Genomic DNA, 21,306 nt, shown 5'->3' on the forward strand with positions numbered 1-21,306 from the left:
GGAACATACCGGAAGTGCCTCAGCCAAGATGTCTGCGCCCGATGAGGACACGTTTGCCGAGGAAAGAGACGAAATGGAGGAGATGGACGAGGCGGGCAGCGACGACGACGAAGGAGAAGAAATGGACGAGGAAGGAGAGGGCGGGGAGCGGGAGACGAAAGTGTACGTCCCCGGGATGGAGCCCCTACAGCCCGGAGAGGAGCTGGAGATGGACCGCTCCGCGTACCGCATGTACCACGAGTGCCAAACAGGCAAGTTGGAGGCAAACAGCGCTTCCCAAGTTACCCACGCTGGCATGCGTCAGTACGGGCGTGTGTTGGTATAGTTGCGGTATATTGATCCCGCTGGTTTCGTTGTTTGTGTCCAGGTGCTCCCTGTCTGAGCTTTGACATCCTGAGAGATGGAGACGGAGATGGCAGGGAGCAGTTTCCTCTGTCCATGCTAATCTGTGCCGGCACACAGGCTGATACAGCCCTGAAGAACAGGTACAGGCCCCCCCAACAGCACACACACATCACTAACGGAGTGAAGGCTTTTAATATCAGTACGTGACATGAGTTAGATTTAGATCAACATATACTTTCAGAGTATACTATTGCTTCCCCAGGGTGGTAACCATGACAACACCTTACTAACGGTTCAGCACATCTGTCACGCAGGTGATTTTAGTTTTTGCTTATTTATGCATGTTTTGGGGCCCATTGCACAAAGATGACTGGTCAGTAGTGCAGGTCACTAATAATACCCTGACACTGGAGTTTCACCCAGCAAAGGTCCAACACACTAATATAAAAAGAGACAGGCAGACCAACCCTGTTAACATTGCTCTTTGATCGGTTAGTTTTATAAGATTGAGTCTGATATCTTTTAGTACAACAATGTCAACCCATCTTCTTACCGTGGTAACAATTAGCAACCCAGACTCATCACTACCACAGAATCACAAACAAGGAGCAGAGCATGGTTCCTAATGTGTGTGTGTGTGTGTGTGTGTGTGTGTGTGAGTGTGTAAAGTGAGAGTTCATAGAGTGCACAGAAGCCACCATTCATTTTGAATCGATTGATAAGTGGCACTGCATACACATAGGAATTCCTGCTACGGCTCTGCACTATGCAGATTTAAAAGTTAAAGTACAGGTTTTCTTTTGGAGCGAACCAAGTGGCCGTAGCTTTACATTGACATGTGCCTTGTGGGGGGAATTACAGCTTCACTTTGAAAGTTTGCACTGAGACAGGGCCACAGTGTGTGTCTTTGGGAAATCACCCAGCTGTACACTATAGGTGTGTACAGTACACACCTATCACCCGCAGCATTAAAACCACCAACCTGATGATCTCATTACAGTGTAATGTTCTTTTGGGAAACCTGTTTGCTGGTATTTATGTAGATGTTACTTTTGGCGCATGCCACCACCTGAACATTGTTACAGTCCGAGCGCTCTCCCACACTTTTGCAACACGGAGGCACCCAGCCACCCAGACATCTGCATGATGTTAAAGAAAACATGATTTATCAGACCAGGCCACATTCTTCCGTTGTGGTCTGGTTCTGATGCAACAAAAATATAAAGTGATGTTTGTTCTGATCCAATTTTGTCAGAACCAGCATTAACCTATCCAATAATTTAAGCTGCAGTAGCTCGTCTATTGGATTGGAAAACTTGATGAGTACTGACCACTGCAAACCATATGGGATATGCCCATCTTTCCTGCATCTAACACATTAACCATGGGGACAAAATATTCTCTTGCTTCTTAATATAGCCCTCTGTCAGATACTGTGGTAATCAGATGATCTGTGTTGTTCACTACGACTAGTGATTTTGACCAGATGCTCATAATGTTATGGTCGATCAACTATGCACTTATGCCTTGTTAACTCAAGGATCACTCATATTTACTCATTTATATCCTAATTTTAGTTCAACAGCCATGTTAAAAAGTGAATAAAGTAAATGTAAACCATATTATTGTATGAGAGCTCGGTTTAACACAGGCTTTTCATTACCAACAGTGTATGCGAGCAGTAGAAAAGCTAAAATATGCCACTAAACAGCGGATGATTTGGGGTTCTTAACAATAACGCAAACCACAGAAAAACGGGTTGTAGGGTTTTTTCCTCTGGGGGATTTTACACTTTGTTTTAATGTCAACCACAAAACATCAACCGAAGATTTTGCCTTCAGTGGAAACTTAAATGGTCAGATAAAGGTTAATGGAAACATGTTTTGGTTTAGTTTCTTTCCTATTAAACCCACCCACCCGGGTTTTGAGTCATTTTGCTGTCCACCACACACCCCTGCATGGCTAAATGCACGCACTGACTTTCTTGCAGACTTCTGGTCATGCGCATGTACAACCTTCATGGAACCGAGAAAGAGAAGGAGGGGGAAGAAAGCAGCGATGAAGAAAGTGACGATGAGGAGGAGGAGGACGAAGAAAAGAAACCACAAATGGAACTTGCCATGATGCCTCACTATGGAGGAATCAACAGAGTCAGAGTATGCTGACATCTTTATCAAATAAATAACTGCAGTTTTGGATTCTTTATTTTCCAAATTGGTTAATGTTGTGTCTTAATCCCTAATTTCCAGGTGACCCAGTGTGGGGACCTGTCGCTAGCTGCCGTGTGGTCAGAGAAGGGACAGGTAGAAATATTTGACCTCCGACCTCAGCTGGAGGCCGTCCACAGTTCGGCTGTGATGGCTGCTTTCATCAAAGAGCAGAAGGAAGCCACGGCACTCTTCAGTTTCTCAGGTCACATGACTGAAGGCTTTGCAATTGATTGGTCACCTAAAGTACCCGGTAGGTGTAACTAAATCCCTGGATAACAAAATAAACCCACACACACACACACTATTCAGACACCTCCTGGACAGTTTGCAGGTCTGGCACAGGGTTACCAGAAAGAGACGAGCAGATATTCAGCTAAAGTCTTTTTGCTTTGAGCTTACCACTGCAATACCAGGTCACCCATATTAAAAATAAAAAATAAATCCATATCTTAATCTTATTTTAAATCTTTCGTAGACAAGTCATATAAATTTTAGCAACTTAGCTTAGCTTAACTTAGCCTTGTTATAAGACATTGTACAAACCTCAAAACTAAAGTGTTTCTTTTCTTGTTGTGCCCGGATTTTATTCACAGGGCGTCTCGTCAGTGGCGACTGCAAAAAGAACATACACGTGTGGGAGCCGAGGGAGGGGGGGACGTCGTGGCAGATTGACCAGCGACCTTTCAGCTCCCACACCAAGTCTGTGGAGGATCTGCAGTGGTCGCCTACAGAAGCTACAGTACGTTTGCAGCCTATCGGTGACGTAGCGGGGTCATCTCACTACTTGGTGCTCAACGGAACCTTTCTCAGTTTGCGCGCCCCCACCCCACCCTCACACATCTGCATGCAAAGTATTAGACAAGCACGTTGTGATTCGACATGCATGCTATCTGTCCTCGTTTTCCCCTTTGGCCTCAGAGCCTCCTCCTCAGCTGGAGGATGAATGAAAAGCAGATGACACATTTATCACAGGGATTAATTATGTACTGATCAGGAAATGGTTTACTGAGGCTTCCTAGGCAAAGTGAGATGTTTTGAGAGAGGTGAATAGCTGAAATGATTGAAATTTGTGTTGACATCTGGTAACACTGTCGCTATGTAAATTACAGACTGAAATATGTTATTTATGTGCCTTAGTTTGAGAGCTGCAGCTTGTCACCAAACTGGTACGTGGATGTGCGTTCGACAGACTGACACTGATTGTTACCTTTGACTTCCATGAATGTACAGACTTTGCTCTATGTCCGACTCCTGGCACATGTGCTGTGTGACCAAATTATTGTTGACTGATACGCGTCACATGTTGTTTGCAGAAAATTCAGAAGACTTCCGTGTATAAGATAACCGAGCTGGTTCATGTTTTGTAAATATTTAAACTGCCATCTCAAAGTCCAAATCTGAATTTCTGCTCTCCTTTATTTTGCCGCAGGTTTTTGCATCGTGTTCGGTTGATCAGTCTATTCGGATCTGGGATATCCGGGCCCCACCCAACTCTATGCTCTCAGCCGACGGAGCTCACTCGTCAGACATCAACGTGATCAGCTGGAACAGGAGCGAACCATTCCTCCTGTCGGGAGGGGACGATGGGCTTCTGAAAGTTTGGGATCTGCGACAGTTTAAGGTAAAAAAAACAACATAATAATAAGGTTATCATTGAACACAAGGTAGATAATTCCATTGACAACAGTACAACTTTGAGTTATTATCACTGTGTGTTTATATTAATTATATAACCCACCATTATTATCACATACAAAGCAGTGTTCAAAGCTTATATAATATTTAATATTACACCATCCAAAAGTCATCAGCCACACCTATCCAGTAACCTTTGTTCCTTTGTTCGTACCTTATTGTAGCCTTATTGTAGGCCAATTTCAGTTCACTCTTGAAGGGAATAATAGAACATTTTGGGAAATGTGCTTTGTGGCTGAGAGTGAAGTGAGAACCAGAAACATAAACACATTTGCCAAAATACATATTTATTTCTATAAAACACACCCGAGTGGTCTGGATTTTTTTTTTGTTGCAGCTTATGAAAAACACAGATTTTCTTTGTGTAGCCTGTCATTGCACTTCACTGCTGTCCTCTACCTCTAGGCTGGCCGGCCGGTGGCGAACTTCAAGCAGCACAGCGCTCCCATCACGTCCGTGGAGTGGAGCCCAGCGGACTCCAGCGTGTTCGCCGCCTCAGGGGCGGATGACGTTGTCAGCCAGTGGGATCTGTCCGTGGAGTCCTGCGACGTGGGCGCCAGGGTGGAGGGGCTCAAGGACCTACCCCCTCAACTGCTGTTCCTGCACCAGGGTCAGTCGGAGATCAAGGAGGTCCACTGGCACCCACAGATACCTGGCGTCATGGTCTCCACGGCGCTGTCTGGATTCAACGTGTTCAGGACAATATCCGTGTAGTGTGTGTGTTTTAGAGATAAACGGATGATTTTGCATTTACACATTTGATGTACATGTGTAATGAGCAGTAGGGAGCTTGTAATAATGTACAGAACTTTGCTATGTAAGTAAAAACCCTTCTTTGACCTTTATTTGCCGACATAGGCACCACCATGTTCCTCACTGATGTTCAGTGTGTATGCGTTACACACGTGTTGGTCATTTTAGACATTTTGCCTGATGAATGCTTAAAATAAAGCATTTAACATTATACATGTGTTGTGCTCTGCTGAATTAACGTCTTTAAAGGTGGTGGGAGTTGTCTGCTTGAAGGAAAAGTTTTATCTGCAGGAAACGCACAAGATGTTCATCAGTGACAGGTTAAAAATATAAAATATATAATTGTTAAAGATGAATTTTCTTTTTGCAGCAGCAGATATTTTAACACAGACACCCGTGTGGCTATGGCTAAATTCCTCATAGAAGAGGACTTCCTTACATTCTGGTTCCCTGAGACACCATTAATACACCTGTCTTTCCCTCCTAGTAGTAGAAATACCTGCTGTGCCATGTTTGAGGCTAAATGGTGTGTGAAAATCAAATTCCTCACTTGTTTCACAGAAATCGGCAGACAGATGACATAATGAAGAGTGATTTCAGACAGCCAGACAATCTACCAAGAAAAACTCAAAGCCAAGGCTGGTTGTTATTTTTAAATCCCAATAATGACTTTATTGTTTTCACTGTAATCCTTAAGAAACCACAGAATGACACATGTTTAAACCAGCATTTTTCAACAGATGAGCATATCGGTCTCTCCCTTTTACAGCATCAGGATTTTTTTTTTTTTTTTTTTTTTAAACAACATTATACAAGCTAAAAGCGTGCACAAGAAAAATACGCTGCTGCTCCTAATGCACGATCGCCCTTAAGATCCCGTGATTGTCTTCGCATGAGGCCGCAGAGAATAGCTTTGGTAAACTGAAAACATGCAAAATAACTGCACTGTGAAAACACACATAATTTAGTGGCAGATTTGGAATGTGACAATTCACAGTCATTCATTATAGACCTCTTTGGGGGCACTTTGTAAAGCTTTTCCAATGTATGATACATCAACAGACTGTAATAAACATGCAATACGAGAAATTACTATAAAGACACTGATATAACGTAGGATACAATAATGTGAGCATACAGCTCTTTAAGGCACAATAAGACAGAGTTCAATGAACACGGAGCCGACTGTGTGCAGATTAATGTCAAATAAAAATCACTGTAAAAGTTTAGCCAAGCAAGCATCATTCATGAAACCTGAATCAGACTTTCCACTGAGCTTCAGACAGAGATCAATGCTCCCAGTGAATCAAAGTGCTACAAACCTTTCACTGGAATAACCTTAATGACCATTTTTCCCCCCCGATTTGCAAATCTGTTACCCTTGCAGATAAAACAAAATGTCTTTTCCAGTTGAGCAACATCGTCTTGCATATGTCTCACTGAGTTTTTATAAAATCCAGTATGCATTAAGATCTGGTGGTTGATAGAAAATACAGAACATCTGATGTAGCTGACATCATAAATCTGTTCTCTGAGAACCATCCCCTATAGACCGATCTCATCATCAAACTCATCTTCAAACGTGTATCCTCGTCCTGCTTCCTCCTCCTCATCCTCCTCCTCCTCCTCCGAATCAGTCTCTGAGTGGCAGCTCTCAACCGTCCTCCTGTCCATTGAAGCGACTCCTTCATACTCCGAGCTATTTGAAGAGCCAGGACTAGGCGGCAAATCTGCTTTGTGACCACTGAACTCGGTTTCGCCTACTCGGCTCGTCCCCCTCTCGCTTTCGCCCCTCGTCGGGCTGTTACACGGCCGATCCTGGAACTCAAAGCCCTGACCCTCTTCCTCCTCAGACGCCTGGCGAATGATCTCCTCCCGTTTGTCGCTGAATCTCACTTTTGGTCGTAGCCCCTTAGGCTTGATTCCATTTCCATCTGGTATCCTGCCATCTCCCACCTGGCTTCCATCTAGCCCGACCAAGTTCTTCCCGTTTAACTCGTTCTGCATGCTCACAGACATCTCCACGTCCCCTTTCACCTGTTTTGATGTGCCACCGTTGGGAGTGAACACATCCTCCTCGTTAGAGTCAAGCCCCAAGCCGTCCATCACCCCCAACACGTCCCCCAGCATAGACGGGCCCAGATCCAGGTCCAGGTCCAGGGTGAATGAAGACACCGACTCTGAATGCTGAAGCTCATTGCTCAGTGGGCTTCCTGGAACATCTGCATGAAGATCGCTGTGGTTGACCACCACCAGAGCATCGGCGTCTGCGACGCTGCTTGGACTACCAGGGTCAGCACTGGCCTGGTCCGGACCTAGAGTGGACAGGAAGGAGGTGTCGCCAAAGGCATCCCCTCCTCTCCCGATGTGCATGGTGTGGCGAAAGTCACCAAGCGGGGCGGAGATCATGGTGGGGTCCAGGCGAGGGGCCCGAGTTGATTTGTGGAGTGGCATGACTGAAGAAGTTCACGGCAAAGGGGAGAAGAAGCCAAAACAGAGAGGATTATTTCATCATTCATTTAGCGATTGCACAGAGTGCATGAGGTAACAGTGAAAAAGAATAATACAGAAGGCAAGTGAAGTGCCTGGCTCCACGTCCTGACACGACAGAGCCGTGTCAAAATCCACCATGTTGTGCAATAATGTGGGAAAGCGATGAGCATTCTGGCGGTGGTGTGGCTGTGAAGGCCATGCTGGGACTTGTACATGAAGCACTCATATGCAACGTTAGCACATACTTTCCTCTGCCCTCAGGCCTGAAGGTACGCAAAAACAAGACTGGAACTCTATCTAGAAAAACAAATCTAGACAGTTGACGGTCCTGGGGAAGATACACTTAAGATACCAGGACATATCATGCCCTGTTTTTATATTAGTTAATAATTATCACACTAGGTGATAGCCTTCATTGCCTCACATATTAAACAGTATTTAATTTGAGATTCATTACATTTCACACATGTAAACAAGTAACTAGTATATGTGACAGAAATCCTTTTTAAAGTGTGTGTTTGTGTGTTAGTTAGATTAAGCAGGGGAGGGGGCTCACAGGCCTAGCCCAACCTTCAAGAGTCTCCAACATTGATTAAATTAAACAGTATATTAGTTCAACATATAGCCCAAACCATAACTTTACTAACCCGGTGGTGATGAGTGCTCGGAGTACTAACTAAGCGGTGAGAGGAACATTTGGATTGGATCAGTGTAAAACTCATAAACTGAGTTCAGCGGGCGTCAGCAAAAGATTCAAAGTATTCAAACACTTACTTTAAAGCGTGTACCCTGGTCTTTGGATGGCTTCCTCCCGAGTATCCAACTTTTTCATCTGGCTTTTCGCTTTCGCTTCCCTCTCAACTTTTTCCCTCGCTCTTTTCGTCGCCGTCGTTCGCCTGTGTGAATTTTCCTTTTTTCCAAAGGGATGGGCAAAGGCTGAGGAAGTGACGCGTTAGAGCGCAGAGCTGGATCACTGGTGTTCAATGCAAACCTGAGCGACTCACAGCACAACAGCTGTTTATTTACAGTGTAACCTAGTTACTGTGAATGGGACTTACGTGTTATTAGAAAGCATAATTGCCTCTGTATCAACTTTAATTTATTTAATCTATTATTTTGTTATTTTTTAATTTATTATTAAGTAAAGGGGTCACAAAATAAAATACTCACAAGTCATTAACTAAGTTTTCCTGAAATTTTATTTAAAGGATAAGGATTATTCCTTAGTTGTATTTGTTTGATTGTTGGGTTCCTTCTTACTTGGGTCCACGTTTAAAAATAGCATACTGATAACCTCCTGTTGGGAATATAAGTAACCATTAAGAACATTTAAACATGACTAACCATACAAAACGATACATTTCAAACATTCACTCCAGACTACACATGATTAACATTTATTTATTAAAAAAATACTTGCCTGACATTGCACTCAACATAAATGAACATATATTTATATTTATTTATATTACTATAACTGTCAACAAATAAAATGAGTGTCACACGCACAAAACAAAAACATTACATTTCTCAGTCTCAGTGGAGTGTTGCACGTTTGCTGCTGAATGAGAATAGTCGCAGTGCACATGCTCATGTCCCTTTATTTCTGATCATCAGTGTGTTTTGACTGTTCTTGGACATCTGTGTGGGATTGATGTATGAGGCTGGCAACTCTGATATTAAGGTAAGTTTTTGATTTCAGTAAGAAACTGAAATCAAAAACTTACCTTGTTAATATGGATTTGCTGAAAACAAGGGACGTTTGTTTGTTTTCCTCTGAAAGATCAACCAACTCAACACCACTCGTTAAATTAATTGTCTGAAGAGTATCCAGAATTATTTATTTCCCCCAAACTAGTGAAAAACACAACACATTAGACTATGTTTTTCGTGAACGTCAGAATGCTGTTTCAAAATGTTCTCCCCGTGACCAGAAACTGTCTGCGATGTATGTGCGTTTTTATCATTCGAATGAAAAGTTTGCTAAAACCCCCAAATTCCTTGGGGGGGAAAAAAATACTTCTGTGGTCGCCTCACCAGGCTGTACTGACATATTAAAGGTTATTTTACAGGCTATGGTTATGCTGCATCAGTATGGTAGACAGATTTAACTTTACACTGAATTATTATGTAGGGTTCGACTTCAAATTGACTGCAATTATACTGTCATTCACGGAATGCAGTCCATGAAGTCTAACCTCTTATGCAGCACCACCTAATTGCATCATATTTTTGAAGGGTGTCTGCTATATAATTAACTCATACAGTTGGCCACATCATTTACTACTAATGCAGTCAGTCAGGAACACAGCTCAACATCAGATAGATAGATAGATAGATAGATAGATAGATAGATAGATAGATAGATAGATAGATAGATAGATAGATAGATAGATAGATAGATAGATAGATAGATAGATAGATAGATCAAGGATTTTCTTCCAACAGGTGTTCAGATCAGCTATAGACATTTTTAGGAGTATGTTTCATCAATTTCCTCCCATAGGTTAAAGAAGTCCTAGGTATTCATACAATGGTGCTGGTTAGTGAGTCATTGTTTTTGAGATGTTGTCACAAATGCTCAACATGCCTGCGTGATGATGCAGCCGACAATTCAACAATGGGAGCACACTATTCATTCATCTGACACACACTTTCATTCACTATGAGAAATTTCCTGGAAATTGCAGTAAGTACAGTTATAAAACTGCATTCACAAAATAAGATAACCGGGACAATTTATTCATACAGTGTGTTGTCTGTATCGCCATTAAAAAGCATAAAGGGGATTAATAATTTGGCAGAAGGATGTCTCTAAGATGACTTTCTTATTGAAAAGACGTTGTGAAACCTGTGGGTTTGTATTAAACATCAGTTATTATTTGCACTCCACAGAGATTTCCTTAAGACTAAAATGTTTGGGGGAGTAAGTGTGGGAGAGAGTCTCTGACAGGAAATGACTCCCCTCTCTGCAGCACACACACACACATTGCAGCTGTGTACAGGAAGGCAAAGAGGAAAATGGGTATGCTTAAGCTCTATGGAGCCTGAGAACCACGGAAGTATTGTATCGTTGGCTGTAAAAACCATTAGCTGCACAGGTACCTTAAATATGGTCAATAGCACTAATATTCTAAAACTATATTGTATTAAATAATAACTGTATATTAAAGACGTTGCACAAAACCTATTAATATCGATCCTATAATGATGTTTGTGTTATTTGGTGGAGACACGACAAGATGAAATGCAAAAGACTGATGATAGAGCGTTAGAAAAGTCAAGAACTCTAGACTAGACATGGAGTATAATTTCCCCGTGTTTGGCCTTTCAGGCATTGCTGCATTTAGTTTCTCGTTTTTTCTCGTTTTATTTTTTGAATGACAAGTCAATAGAGGAATACGGCTCTTTGGGACTTATTGAAACGATATGGTTAGGTTTGATTAGTGGAGATGGGCGGAGGCAGGACAGACTATCCGAGCAACATGTGCATGATATCTGCCTTAAAGGCGTAGCTCGGGGCCAAAAGTCTCCACACACCAGCGTCACTGACTTGGCTGATTTCATGGAGCTGCCATTTTGTATCTCCACTAACCGTCAGATCAAGTTGGTCGTCAAAGAAGAAGGAAACAAATGTGCTAATGTTCAGTTTGTGTTTTTATTTACGTATTGCACCAGGTTATATTAAAAATCCTTCAGTTAGATAGCGTAATTCGCGACCGGCTGGCACTTCTTTTCGTAATCAGACAGTTTACAACGACGTCTTGTTTACCTTTTGCGGTAGTAGGAGAGCTAACGCTAACGTTAGCCCGGACGTTAGCTTAGCTAGCTACTAGCGTTAGCTTTCTAACGCAAATTTAAACCTGTGGCGAAATGGCGGCCAACACGACACAGGCAACCCCGACAACTAACTGGTAGGTCACAACTAATTTGATGTGAATATAATATAACATACGACTTAAGTGTGATGATATGATATCTGACAGATGGGTGTCTTCAGTTAGCATTAATGAAGTATTGGCACACTGCTGGAGTTATGTGGGCCGTTGGTTTGGCTAACAGCAGTGTGATTTTTTGAGTGCTAACCTTTTAGATTCGTATAAAGGTTAACGCTATATTGTGTTATCTCCATTTTATGTTGGACAGATTGTGAGTGGTGTCCCTTCACTGAGCCAACCTCGGCTTGTTTATGTGCTGGCTGTTTTGTTTGAAACAAGATAATTATGTAAATGATCGTAGGTCGGCTGGTGTCTTCCGTAACTTAGGCTTTCATAAACATTTACGCCTGCGTAACATTGGACAATGCTCCTTGATGGAAAATGAAAAGCCGGCGTTACATAAATGTGTTACAACGTGTTTTTGTGTTGGTGGCAGGTCCTATGGTGGTACTGGAGAAGGCCAGGTTCATGAAAATCCTGAATGGGAGAAAGCAAGACAGGCTCTAGCGTCCATTAACAAGAATCAGACCTCTGCTAAGACTGCACAAGCTAACCAGACCACAGCAGAGGTGTGTCTTCATCTCTCTGTGTCGTTTTTCATACTTGTCTTGCTGAAATCAGGAGAAGAATTTTAGTTTAGTTTATTCTAATATAACCTTAGATCAAATATGCCTACTATAGATATATTTAAATTGATAAATGACTGGGAATGTTGCTATGAAGAACGGGTTTATCTGTTTCACTAACAAGAACTACCACATGTCCTCTTTATCGTGCTTGCTAGAGGATTTTGACTTTGTTTTCTGGCTTGTAATGCAAGTTGTATATGTATATTATTTCAGGCCAGCCAGTTTCAGCCAGCAGTAACTGACTCTACTGCCATGCAGCAGAGTCAGTACTATCCGTGGTACCAGCAAACTCAACAGCACTATCCTGGATATACATACCCCTATAACTACTATTACCCCATGGCTCCAGTAAGTTCCGTGAGAAATTCTGTTCTTATTAGTGTGTTATCTCAGTAACATTTAATACAAACACAAAGCTGTTCATCCAGGATTGCTAATACATCAGCGTCTCCTCAAATTAACATCTAATGCAAAATGTTTGCATGCAGTTGATGAATTTGAAGTGACAAACTGAACAACATTGCTTGATTTGAATTTTCAGTATGGAGGTGCATATCCACCAAATCAGTACGGTGTACCCCCAGGACAGTACCCAGGAACTCCAACTTCCAATGGACAGGTACAGTGTATTTTGTTATCAAATCTAGTTTTGCTTTATATTTAGCTTTGAGTCAGTTACTCTATTACTCTAAAGGTGACATCATGATAGAACATTTGATCAAATCAGTATTTAGTGTGTGTATGTGTAACCATTTGACTATTATTATCTGTAGCACATTTTTCCCAGATACATTCAGTTTTTGTACGGCTAAAACAGATATTTGTTTTTTTTTATAGCCTCCTCCAGTGCCTGGAATGGAAGACCAGTCTTCCAGCTACTCCTCCCAAACCCAACCCCCTCCCCCTGCTGCTCCCCAGCCACCCCAGAGCCCAACCACCTCAGAAAACCCCCCTCCTCCTCCACCCCCACCCATTCCTCCACCACCCAACTCCCAGTACCCCCCTCCTCCATCACAAAATGCTTATACTGCCAACAACTCGATGCCATACCCACCTGGTGACCCCAACCAAATGCAAGTCTACAATCATTCCCAAGGAAGGACAAACTATGGCCAGAGCTTCCAGGCCCAGAACACCTATCAGCCCTCTCAGAATAACTCTCAGCAACAACAGCAACAGAGTCAGTATGTACCTGGACTCGGTAGAGGGGAGGCCAACAAAAACAAGAACCAAAAGCAAGGACAGCAGCTCTGGCACCGTATGAAACGTATGTTTTTCTGTTAGATTTACAATTTAATATTTAGTTTTAGTTGAATACTACAGGCAATTTTATGTGGTTGTTCAAATTCAGTGTTTAGATATGTTATTTCTGTTCTGCTTTTTTCCATTTTAGCAATTGGAACACAATGTTTACACACACCAAAATGTAAAAAAAAAAAAGATAATTTATGTCTTTGTAGCAAAGAATAATAATCCTATGATGTTAAATTGTTTCGCTATCATAGAGGCCCCTGGGGCAGCTGCCGTGAAGTTCAATCTTCCCAAGAGGCCCTATCAGGTTCAGTGTTCCCCGCTTTCCAATCAGGCTTTTCCTCCAGGTGAGCAGCCCTCAGGAATGAATCAAACACCTTCCTCTCCCGCTACTGCCAGTGCTGCACCTGGAGGTGCTCAGACCCGGTGAGAACTGGTTTGTCTCAAGTAGTTTAATGTCTTTCATAATCTGTGCTCTTAAAAACTGACTATAAGTGTTTTCTCTCCAGACCCCAGGACTGGCCACAAGCCATGAAAGAGTATGTGCAGCGCTGTTTCACCGCCTGTGAGACGGAGGAAGACAAAGATCGTACAGAGAAGGTGCTGAAGGAAGTTCTGCAGGACCGGTTAAAGGATGGTTCTGCTTACACCATTGATTGGACTCGTGAACCACTGCCAGAGTGAGTTTAAGTGTAGATGTGTGTTTGCCTTGCATTGACATTAATGAATTCTGGGATTGCAATGCTAGGATTTCAGACTGCACTGTACTTAAGGGATGCATTTCCTGTTTTTCTCTGAACAGACATTTGATGAGTTGTTGATAGTGTTTCATTACAGACAACATACTTTAAGACTTCAGTGTTGTTTTTTTTGGTTTGCAGACTAAAAGTCAAGCAGGCACAATGGGATACTGTTTCATCCCAGAGGACTTCAGACAACTCATTGAACCGTGGTGGAAGCACAGTGGCTGCAGCTTCAAGAGGAAGGGGCGGAGGACACAGATTAGGCCACTACAGGAATGTTTTTTCTCAAAGGAGCCCATCGTCTAGTTCGTCCCGATCCTCCTCCCGCTCACCATCGCCTTCACATGGCAGACACAGAGATCGCAGCAACCAAAGACACAGGCGCAGGTAAGGGACCGTTTCCTCTGTTTGTCTTTAGTTACGGTAAATGTCCTGTGTACTTCCTGTCTAAGTCTCACATGTCTCTATCCTGCTAGTGATTCTGACTCACAGTCAGACAGCAGCATCTCAAGTGACCTGCGAACTCATCTGTCAAGGCGTAATCAGAAAGGAGGACGCGGCCGTGGTAATGACAAGGATAGAGGACGTGGAGGTGGAGAAAGAGGCAGAGGAAGAGGAGGAAAATCCAACAGAGGAAGACGGTATTTTAATATGTTATCATTCTTTTTGAGGAAGCCTCAAATGGAGTTTTTTTTTCCACTACTGTGCTGCACGGATTGCTTGTGAATAATCTTTAACTTATTTTCCTAGAAATGCGGAGGATTCCAATTCAGCTACTGGAAAGAAGAGGAAAGGCGGCAGTGCTGGTATGGATTTCCATGACCCCAACAGAGAAGCTAAGAAGCAGAGCAGAGCAGCTCGCTTCCACAAGCAGCTGCGCTCGGAGCCCCTGGTTCTCTCCATCAATGCTCTGGACCTACCTGATGGAACCCAGGAGGGCCTTAGCTGGGAGGACTGCCCCATTGTGGGAACATGTCAGGATATCACCAAGTCCTACCTGAGGCTCACCTGTGCCCCTGACCCTTCCACTGTGCGCCCTGTACATGTAAGTTGTTCTTTCCTGTCTGCCTCGTTAATGGACCCTTATGTATCTCCACAGGTCTGAGAAATGTTTTTGGATATCAGCGATACATCTTTAAAATCATTCTGTTAAGAAAACACTGAATTAAACTATCTGTGCCTTTTCTTAACCTTCTTAAGATCCACACTTTAATCTATTTCTTAATTTGCCTTCAACCAGGTGCTGAGAAAATCTATGCAGGCTGTGAAAGCACATTGGAAGACCCACCAGGACTACGTCTATGCCTGTGAACAGATGAAATCCATACGACAGGACCTCACGGTTGGTCATTTGCATATGTTTTTTTTTTGTCTGTCTTTTTCATGGTTATCTTTTCCTTTGTTTACTTCATTATTATTTGATGATTTAGTTTATTTCCCACTTTACTTGCCTTAGGTCCAAGGAGTCCGTACTGACTTCACAGTGGAAGTGTACGAGTGCCATGCACGCATTGCTCTGGAGAAAGTGAGTCTGTTTTTCTTTTACTGTTAAACTACCTTAAAGTGTCAACAGCCTTTATTTAATACTAACTGCATGTGGTTTGTCTTCAGGGAGACCATGAGGAGTTCAACCAGTGTCAGACCCAGCTGAAGGCCCTGTATAAGGACAATCCCTCTGAGAACATTGGAGAGTTTACAGCCTATAGATTACTGTATTACATCTTCACTAAAAACTCTGGAGGTACGGTCATGTCTTTTGGAAGTATTACATAAATGTTAACCCTTGTATGTCCTTTCACATTTTCATATTATTCACTGTCCTTCCAGATTTGACCACTGAGTTGGTGTACTTGACACCTGCGCTGCGGGCAGACGTTTGTGTGGCTCATGCTCTTGCACTCCGTGCTGCCTGGGCATTAGGAAACTTTCGCCGTTTCTTTAAACTCTATCTGGAAGCCCCACGCATGGCTTCGTACCTCATTGACAAGTTTGTAGAAAGAGAACGAAAGATCGCACTCCGGGCCATAGTCAAAACGTACGTCATGCTCCAAAAACTTCTATATCAGGTAGTTTTGGATTCTTTTTTTGTAAACTGACTCATGTTGTTTCTCTGTTTCCTCTGTCCACAGATTTAGACCCGACGTACCAGTGCAGTATGTGCAGTCTGCTCTGGGCTTCACATGCTTAGACTCCTGTATGGCCTTTTTAACTGGGCTAGGTGTCACGTTCACTCCATCTGATCCCCAAAAAATAGACTGCAAAACCAGCACAGCCTCTTTGGCTGCTTCCTGAGGGGGTTGGGGGGGGGGGTAGCCCAGTGAAGGGAGATGCTAGGGGGCCAACATGGATCCTTACATGTTCAATGCTCTGTACTTCAGACACCTCAGTCAGTCCAGATAAGAGTAGCAGCAGACACATACCTGTCAGACCAATACAGACAGATACATGCTAGTTAGGTATGTTGTCAGACCTCAAATGCTGAACTGTTTTAAAAATGAAAAGGAATATCTGCACACACTGTCACCCAGATAGCCTAAAGTCATCTAATTACATTTTTGATGGCAGGATAGCGAGGGAGCAATTTAGATTTTGCATCATGTAATTTCAGCACTTGGAGGCCAAGAAGTTACAAGCAGATCAGGGATGCGCTTACCCTCATGGTTCCTTTACCACCATCAGATTTCAAAGCTAACAGTGTTCTGTTATGTTTTTCCTTCCTCAAGTCAACAGCTCAAAGCCCCGAAGATTCAAGCCGTGACAGTCGGAAAAAGGGAAATGCAAACGGCCCTTCTTCAAGTCTTTCATCCAGCACTTCACTCTTTGAAGTCAAGCCTACAGAAGTAAATCAAATCTACACCTTTATCTTAGAGACTGTGAGAAGATGGTGTAAAGAAGAGGTGGTGGTTTGTATGTCCTGCCCTGCGAATCGTCTAGAGGTGGCTGTTCATCCTGTCCTTATCTCCGCATCCTGTCTGGCCCGTGAAAGGAATGAACTGACGTCTCAAGTCTTGTTCCTGATTTAGTTCTTCAAGTCTCGATCTGATGAGCACTGACTTTGTATGATAAAGCTTAAGTGTTCTTCCTCACTCCATCACACTCCAAGATAAGCTTCACCTTCGTAGTCCCAGCATCCGAAAGCAGAGTGGGATTCTTCCATCTTCCTCAGGTAGAAGTTCCTGCCGTCACCTGGAACCCAGCACAGTCCGTTCACAACCACGAGGCCTGTTTCATCCACGCTGACCATCCGAACCTCACCAGCTGTTCAAGAGAAATAGGATCCATCGGCGGATAACGCTGAAGGAGAATTCCCTGTGGTGGAGAAAAACACGAAGGAAACCTGCAGCTTCTTCCAGAAGGAATAACGAGTGGTTTGTATGCTACGTCTGGTTCTGGTGTCTGCAAGGCTGGTAAGAGAAAGGGACTTCTGGAGTGTGGCGAATGACGACGCACCAGAGATGTTGCCTCACATTTCTTCTGTTAAATGTTCTTTGTCTTGCTTTTTGTGGACAGCAGTATTGGCCTCTCTCTTGACCAATGGAAATAATTATGGAACAGCAATCAGGCTTTCAGTAAGGTTGCTCTTTGGATAAATGAGATGTCAGAACAAATTTGACAATATCCAAAAAGTACCAAAACTGGATTCGGTGAGATCCCAGAAATTTTACTACTAGATTCGGCTGCTGTCTGAATGTCCTGCCACAGTATTTAAACATGAATTTGGAAATGATGTAGACAGTAATGTAATAAAAAGGTGTGTGTTACTTGAGTGCAGACTAATGCTATTACGTCTGTTTTCCTTGTAGCGCTAACCTTTGTAACGTAAAAGCTGCCGTTCCAGCAGAAACTGGTCGGCTTACGTGAAAGGTTTCCATGGCAGTGGAGCCGTCTTATTGAAACTCCAATGTGATTTAGATCTATTTGTCTTCAGGACGCTTGTGCTTTTTAGGACCCAGAATGATACTAGTGGCATTAAATACTTTGATAGATGATAATTGGGAAAATATCTCGTAAATCCCTTGTAATGTTTAAAATTAATCAGCTAAAACATGTCAACAGTAACTATCTCACACTGGCTACCTTTGTGCTGCCTTTTTTTTTTTCTTTTTTTTTTTTTTTTTTGCATATCGAAGGATGTACTGAGATTGGAAGCCTAAGTCCAGAGCGTTCCCATTTTAAGCATGGAGGTTTTTATTGACCAGTATTAATTACCATTGTTGAAACATTGCAGAGTGTGGTGTAATGCATCGGAACAAACGTGAACACAGGCTTGCTGTACAATCCACATGTTTACTTATCGACAGAGTATATTTTTGTAAATAATGTATGATATTACTGTGATTGTTTTTCTTCAAGTAGTGCATAGTTGTTGGGGTTTTTTTTTGTTGTTCACACATGGGTAAGTGTGATTTATTTTAATTTTTCTTTCTCCTTGATTTCACAATACTCTTAGACCGTTTATCTGAACATGTAAACACAGACAGGTCTGGATTGGGTTGTGCTGTTTCATGGTCGCACCAGTGGACACGGTGGAGAAGTCGATGCTGTTTCTCTCACTATAGCCTGAAGACGTTGTTTTTCACAGGCTGTCCGACCAAATTCTGGCAAGATGTCATCAGATTGATATGAGAAAAAAAAAAAAAAAGTTGCTGTTGTTGAAATCAACCCTTTAGCCAGTGAATCACACTTGTGTTGCCGAGCTTGTGTTGGCAGATTGGTTCACTCCAAGCTCTCAACACATTCCCCTGCAAACCTTTGTCAACTGCTCATTGTTGACCATTATTTTAGCAAACTTTTCGTAATGAAAATGATCTCAACATGTCTCCTTTCTTCCCCCCTCCTTCATTTATCTCCTGCCCTCCCTCCGTCCTATTCGCTGCCCCCCCCCCCCCCCCCACCCCCCCCCCCACCCCCCACTCCCCTCCTACCCCTTGAACCTTCCTCCCACACGCCACCAGACGTCTCATCCTTCAGCCTGCAGCGCTGCTGCGTTGCAGGAGCACATGGGAGCGATAAGTGGGCGAACCTCTTCCCAGACGCCTGCCAGAGGGAGAGTGAATTGTGAGCAATCCAAGTCTTGCTTTGACCCACTCGAGTTGAAGCCATACAGCTGATAAAACACATGGGAGCCTCACATAATGAAATGTGGAACATGTGGATGTGCTGCTGATGTGATTTGCTGCTAATATTTAATTATTTTTTTTTATTTCCTTTTTTTTTTTTTTTTGAGATACCTGTTCTAAAACAATGTTAGATTATTAACTAAGTTGCCATGTACTGCTAGTTTCTGTTTGTCCAGATGCATTTGCACTTTTTGAAAAATGTTTGCAGATAATTGATAGATGTGCTTGAGTGGTTTTGTTAAGAATTATTTAGTCATTTGCAGAATTGAGTTACAGCTTTGCTTTGAGAGTTTGAGCCCTTGGCAACAAAAATGTGTCTGGACATACAGAACATATCCTCAAAAGTCAATTAGATATAGATATACAGTGTAGTCTTTTCTTTACATTTTGAGGTCTTAAGCTCATATCATTTGAAATGCTGGTGTGTGCTCCCATGCTTAGGATTCACGTGATTGATTGACCACTTGTGTAGGATTTTTATGCAGGTTAGATAGTGTATATGTGATGTCTCAGGTTTTCAGCACTGAAACAACCAAGGATGTTTGCTATTATTATTTTTTTATGTTATTATTTAGTAAATTCACCCCTGGATGACTAACGGTACACATTTTCATTTAGTTTTGTTCCCCCTCTGGTGCCTGAGTCATGTTTTCTGTATTTTCTGCTCCCATGTTACTGTATACCTCCATCAGTCTTTGTAACTCCTTCCTCGATATTTGACACTGGAAGATCCTCCTCCCCTCACCTGTGTTCATCTCCTGCCATTTCTTTTTAACTAGTCTTTCTTTCTTTCTCTTTTTTCCTCTCCTTGCATGAACTCCTCTCCCCCCTCTTCTGCTCTCTTCCCACATACCTCTAACCAGTATTTGTTTTCATTCTTTTCCTTTTGTGTTGAGTTTGTCTGTGACTGTTGGCTGCGTGCAGCTAGTCACTCTAAATAGTAAGTATTATACGACGTCTGCAGAACTTTAATAGTTTTACGTTGCAGCTCACTAACAACTGAAGCTGAAGGTTTATCTGCAACGCATCCTCCCCGGCCCTCATTCCCATACACACAGATCTGATATGACGAACTGCCATTTTGTAAATACTGTGTAAATACTATCTTTTGAAAAAATCTAATAAAATTCAAGTATAAAGAGCAGCCGGTGTTGACTTTGGATCACTTTTGAGTTTATCATTCACTCAAACGTTTTACCATTTTTCAAATAATAAGCCACTGAAGTGAGGAAATCCACTTGTGTGATCAGTTTATTGTAAAAACAAAACAAAAAAAACCCCATCAAATTTAGATTGGCAGCCACCTGTGACACTGAGTGATAAGAGGACTTAAAACAATGGAGTCATTTCCTTCAGTGCTTCCCTTCACACCCTTAAGTTCAATATATTTGACTTTCAATGTACTTGAGGGATAAAGTAAACACAGGCGGAGCAGGAGAAAGCATAACAAGCTGGTGTGTCTGATTGCAGGAGGGTCACTTTGAAAAGAACAGAAGGAACAAAATAACATGCCATCAGTTAAAGCAGCACAGAATAGAAAGCATGCAGTTTAGTTTATTGGGAAATAAGAGAAAGCACAGTGAGAAAGAACAGCAGGATATATTTTACCGAAAGTGCATTTAAAGTTCATAAATTGCTAATAATAAATGTTTGTGCTCTAAATGCAGTAATGTGCATTTGTGCACTTTTAGATCATATTCACTGAGTAATTCATAATAATGGCTAATTAGAGGAGAGTGAATGCATGGATACAAGTAAACACAAACTCGCTGCTTTAGCATCCAAGTCTATCGAGGTTTACACTGATCAGCCACAACATTAAAACCACTGACAGAAAAAAATAAATAACACTGACCACCTTGTGACAATTAAAGGTTCTGCTAGGAAAAATCTGGACCTGGGATTAGTGTGGATGTTACTTAGACATGTAGCACCGAGCCAGACCAGACCAGGCACCCCCACCCCATAGCAATGACACTCCTTGATGGCAGCAGTTATCCCCAGCAGGATGGAGCCTGACACAGACACACAAAAACAGTTTAGGAGCAACTAAAAAAACATGAAGTACAGCACAAGGTGTTGACCTGGCCTCCAACTTCACTAGATCCCAAACTGATCAAGTATCTGTG

The 21,306-nt window shown here is 42.5% G+C and overlaps 3 protein-coding genes across 4 annotated transcripts; 2 read left to right on the top strand and 1 right to left on the bottom strand.

Moving 5' to 3' along the window:
* The first annotated feature begins 12 nt into the window (after positions 1-12).
* On the top strand, positions 13-5,214 carry grwd1 (glutamate-rich WD repeat containing 1). The gene is made up of 7 exons (XM_047598099.1): positions 13-251; positions 368-485; positions 2,336-2,501; positions 2,595-2,805; positions 3,149-3,294; positions 3,985-4,176; positions 4,656-5,214. Exons 1-7 carry the CDS (start codon positions 29-31, stop codon positions 4,962-4,964), a joined length of 1,365 nt encoding a protein of 454 aa, XP_047454055.1. The 5' UTR covers positions 13-28; the 3' UTR covers positions 4,965-5,214.
* Positions 5,215-5,649: 435 nt separating this feature from the next.
* Positions 5,650-8,435, bottom strand: cdc42ep5 (CDC42 effector protein (Rho GTPase binding) 5). The gene is made up of 2 exons (XM_047598100.1): positions 8,271-8,435; positions 5,650-7,459 (listed from the first exon to the last, which is right to left on the bottom strand). The coding sequence occupies exon 2, from the start codon at positions 7,455-7,457 to the stop codon at positions 6,549-6,551; it is 909 nt and encodes a 302-aa protein (XP_047454056.1). The 5' UTR covers positions 7,458-7,459; positions 8,271-8,435; the 3' UTR covers positions 5,650-6,548.
* Positions 8,436-11,045: 2,610 nt separating this feature from the next.
* leng8 (leukocyte receptor cluster (LRC) member 8) lies at positions 11,046-20,321 on the top strand. 2 transcript variants are annotated; one of them, XM_047598114.1, is made up of 15 exons: positions 11,046-11,410; positions 11,871-12,003; positions 12,277-12,411; positions 12,605-12,682; positions 12,901-13,330; positions 13,569-13,740; positions 13,824-13,994; positions 14,196-14,444; positions 14,534-14,698; positions 14,808-15,102; positions 15,298-15,399; positions 15,514-15,582; positions 15,669-15,798; positions 15,885-16,092; positions 16,187-20,321. In XM_047598114.1, the coding sequence occupies exons 1-15, from the start codon at positions 11,370-11,372 to the stop codon at positions 16,347-16,349; spliced, it is 2,541 nt and encodes an 846-aa protein (XP_047454070.1). In that variant the 5' UTR covers positions 11,046-11,369; the 3' UTR covers positions 16,350-20,321. The 2 variants fall into 2 exon arrangements, with proteins under 2 accessions (XP_047454070.1, XP_047454071.1); XM_047598115.1 differs by lacking the exon at positions 11,871-12,003.
* Positions 20,322-21,306: the final 985 nt, after the last annotated feature.

The sequence above is a fragment of the Mugil cephalus genome, chromosome 11 (genome assembly GCF_022458985.1).
Source record: "Mugil cephalus isolate CIBA_MC_2020 chromosome 11, CIBA_Mcephalus_1.1, whole genome shotgun sequence".
Taxonomy (NCBI): Eukaryota; Metazoa; Chordata; class Actinopteri; order Mugiliformes; family Mugilidae; genus Mugil; species Mugil cephalus.

Excerpts from the sequence above, each read along its gene's own strand:
- cdc42ep5 (XM_047598100.1), bottom strand. The coding sequence starts at position 7,457 with ATGCCACTCCACAAATCAACTCGGGCCCCTCGCCTGGACCCCACCATG.
- leng8 (XM_047598114.1), top strand. The coding sequence starts at position 11,370 with ATGGCGGCCAACACGACACAGGCAACCCCGACAACTAACTG. Across the intron at positions 14,445-14,533 it reads AACCAAAGACACAGGCGCAG|TGATTCTGACTCACAGTCAG; the intron begins GTAAGGGACCGT and ends CTATCCTGCTAG. Across the intron at positions 14,699-14,807 it reads AAATCCAACAGAGGAAGACG|AAATGCGGAGGATTCCAATT; the intron begins GTATTTTAATAT and ends TTATTTTCCTAG.
- grwd1 (XM_047598099.1), top strand. The coding sequence starts at position 29 with ATGTCTGCGCCCGATGAGGACACGTTTGCCGAGGAAAGAGACGAAATG. Across the intron at positions 2,806-3,148 it reads TTGGTCACCTAAAGTACCCG|GGCGTCTCGTCAGTGGCGAC; the intron begins GTAGGTGTAACT and ends TTTTATTCACAG. Across the intron at positions 3,295-3,984 it reads GGTCGCCTACAGAAGCTACA|GTTTTTGCATCGTGTTCGGT; the intron begins GTACGTTTGCAG and ends ATTTTGCCGCAG.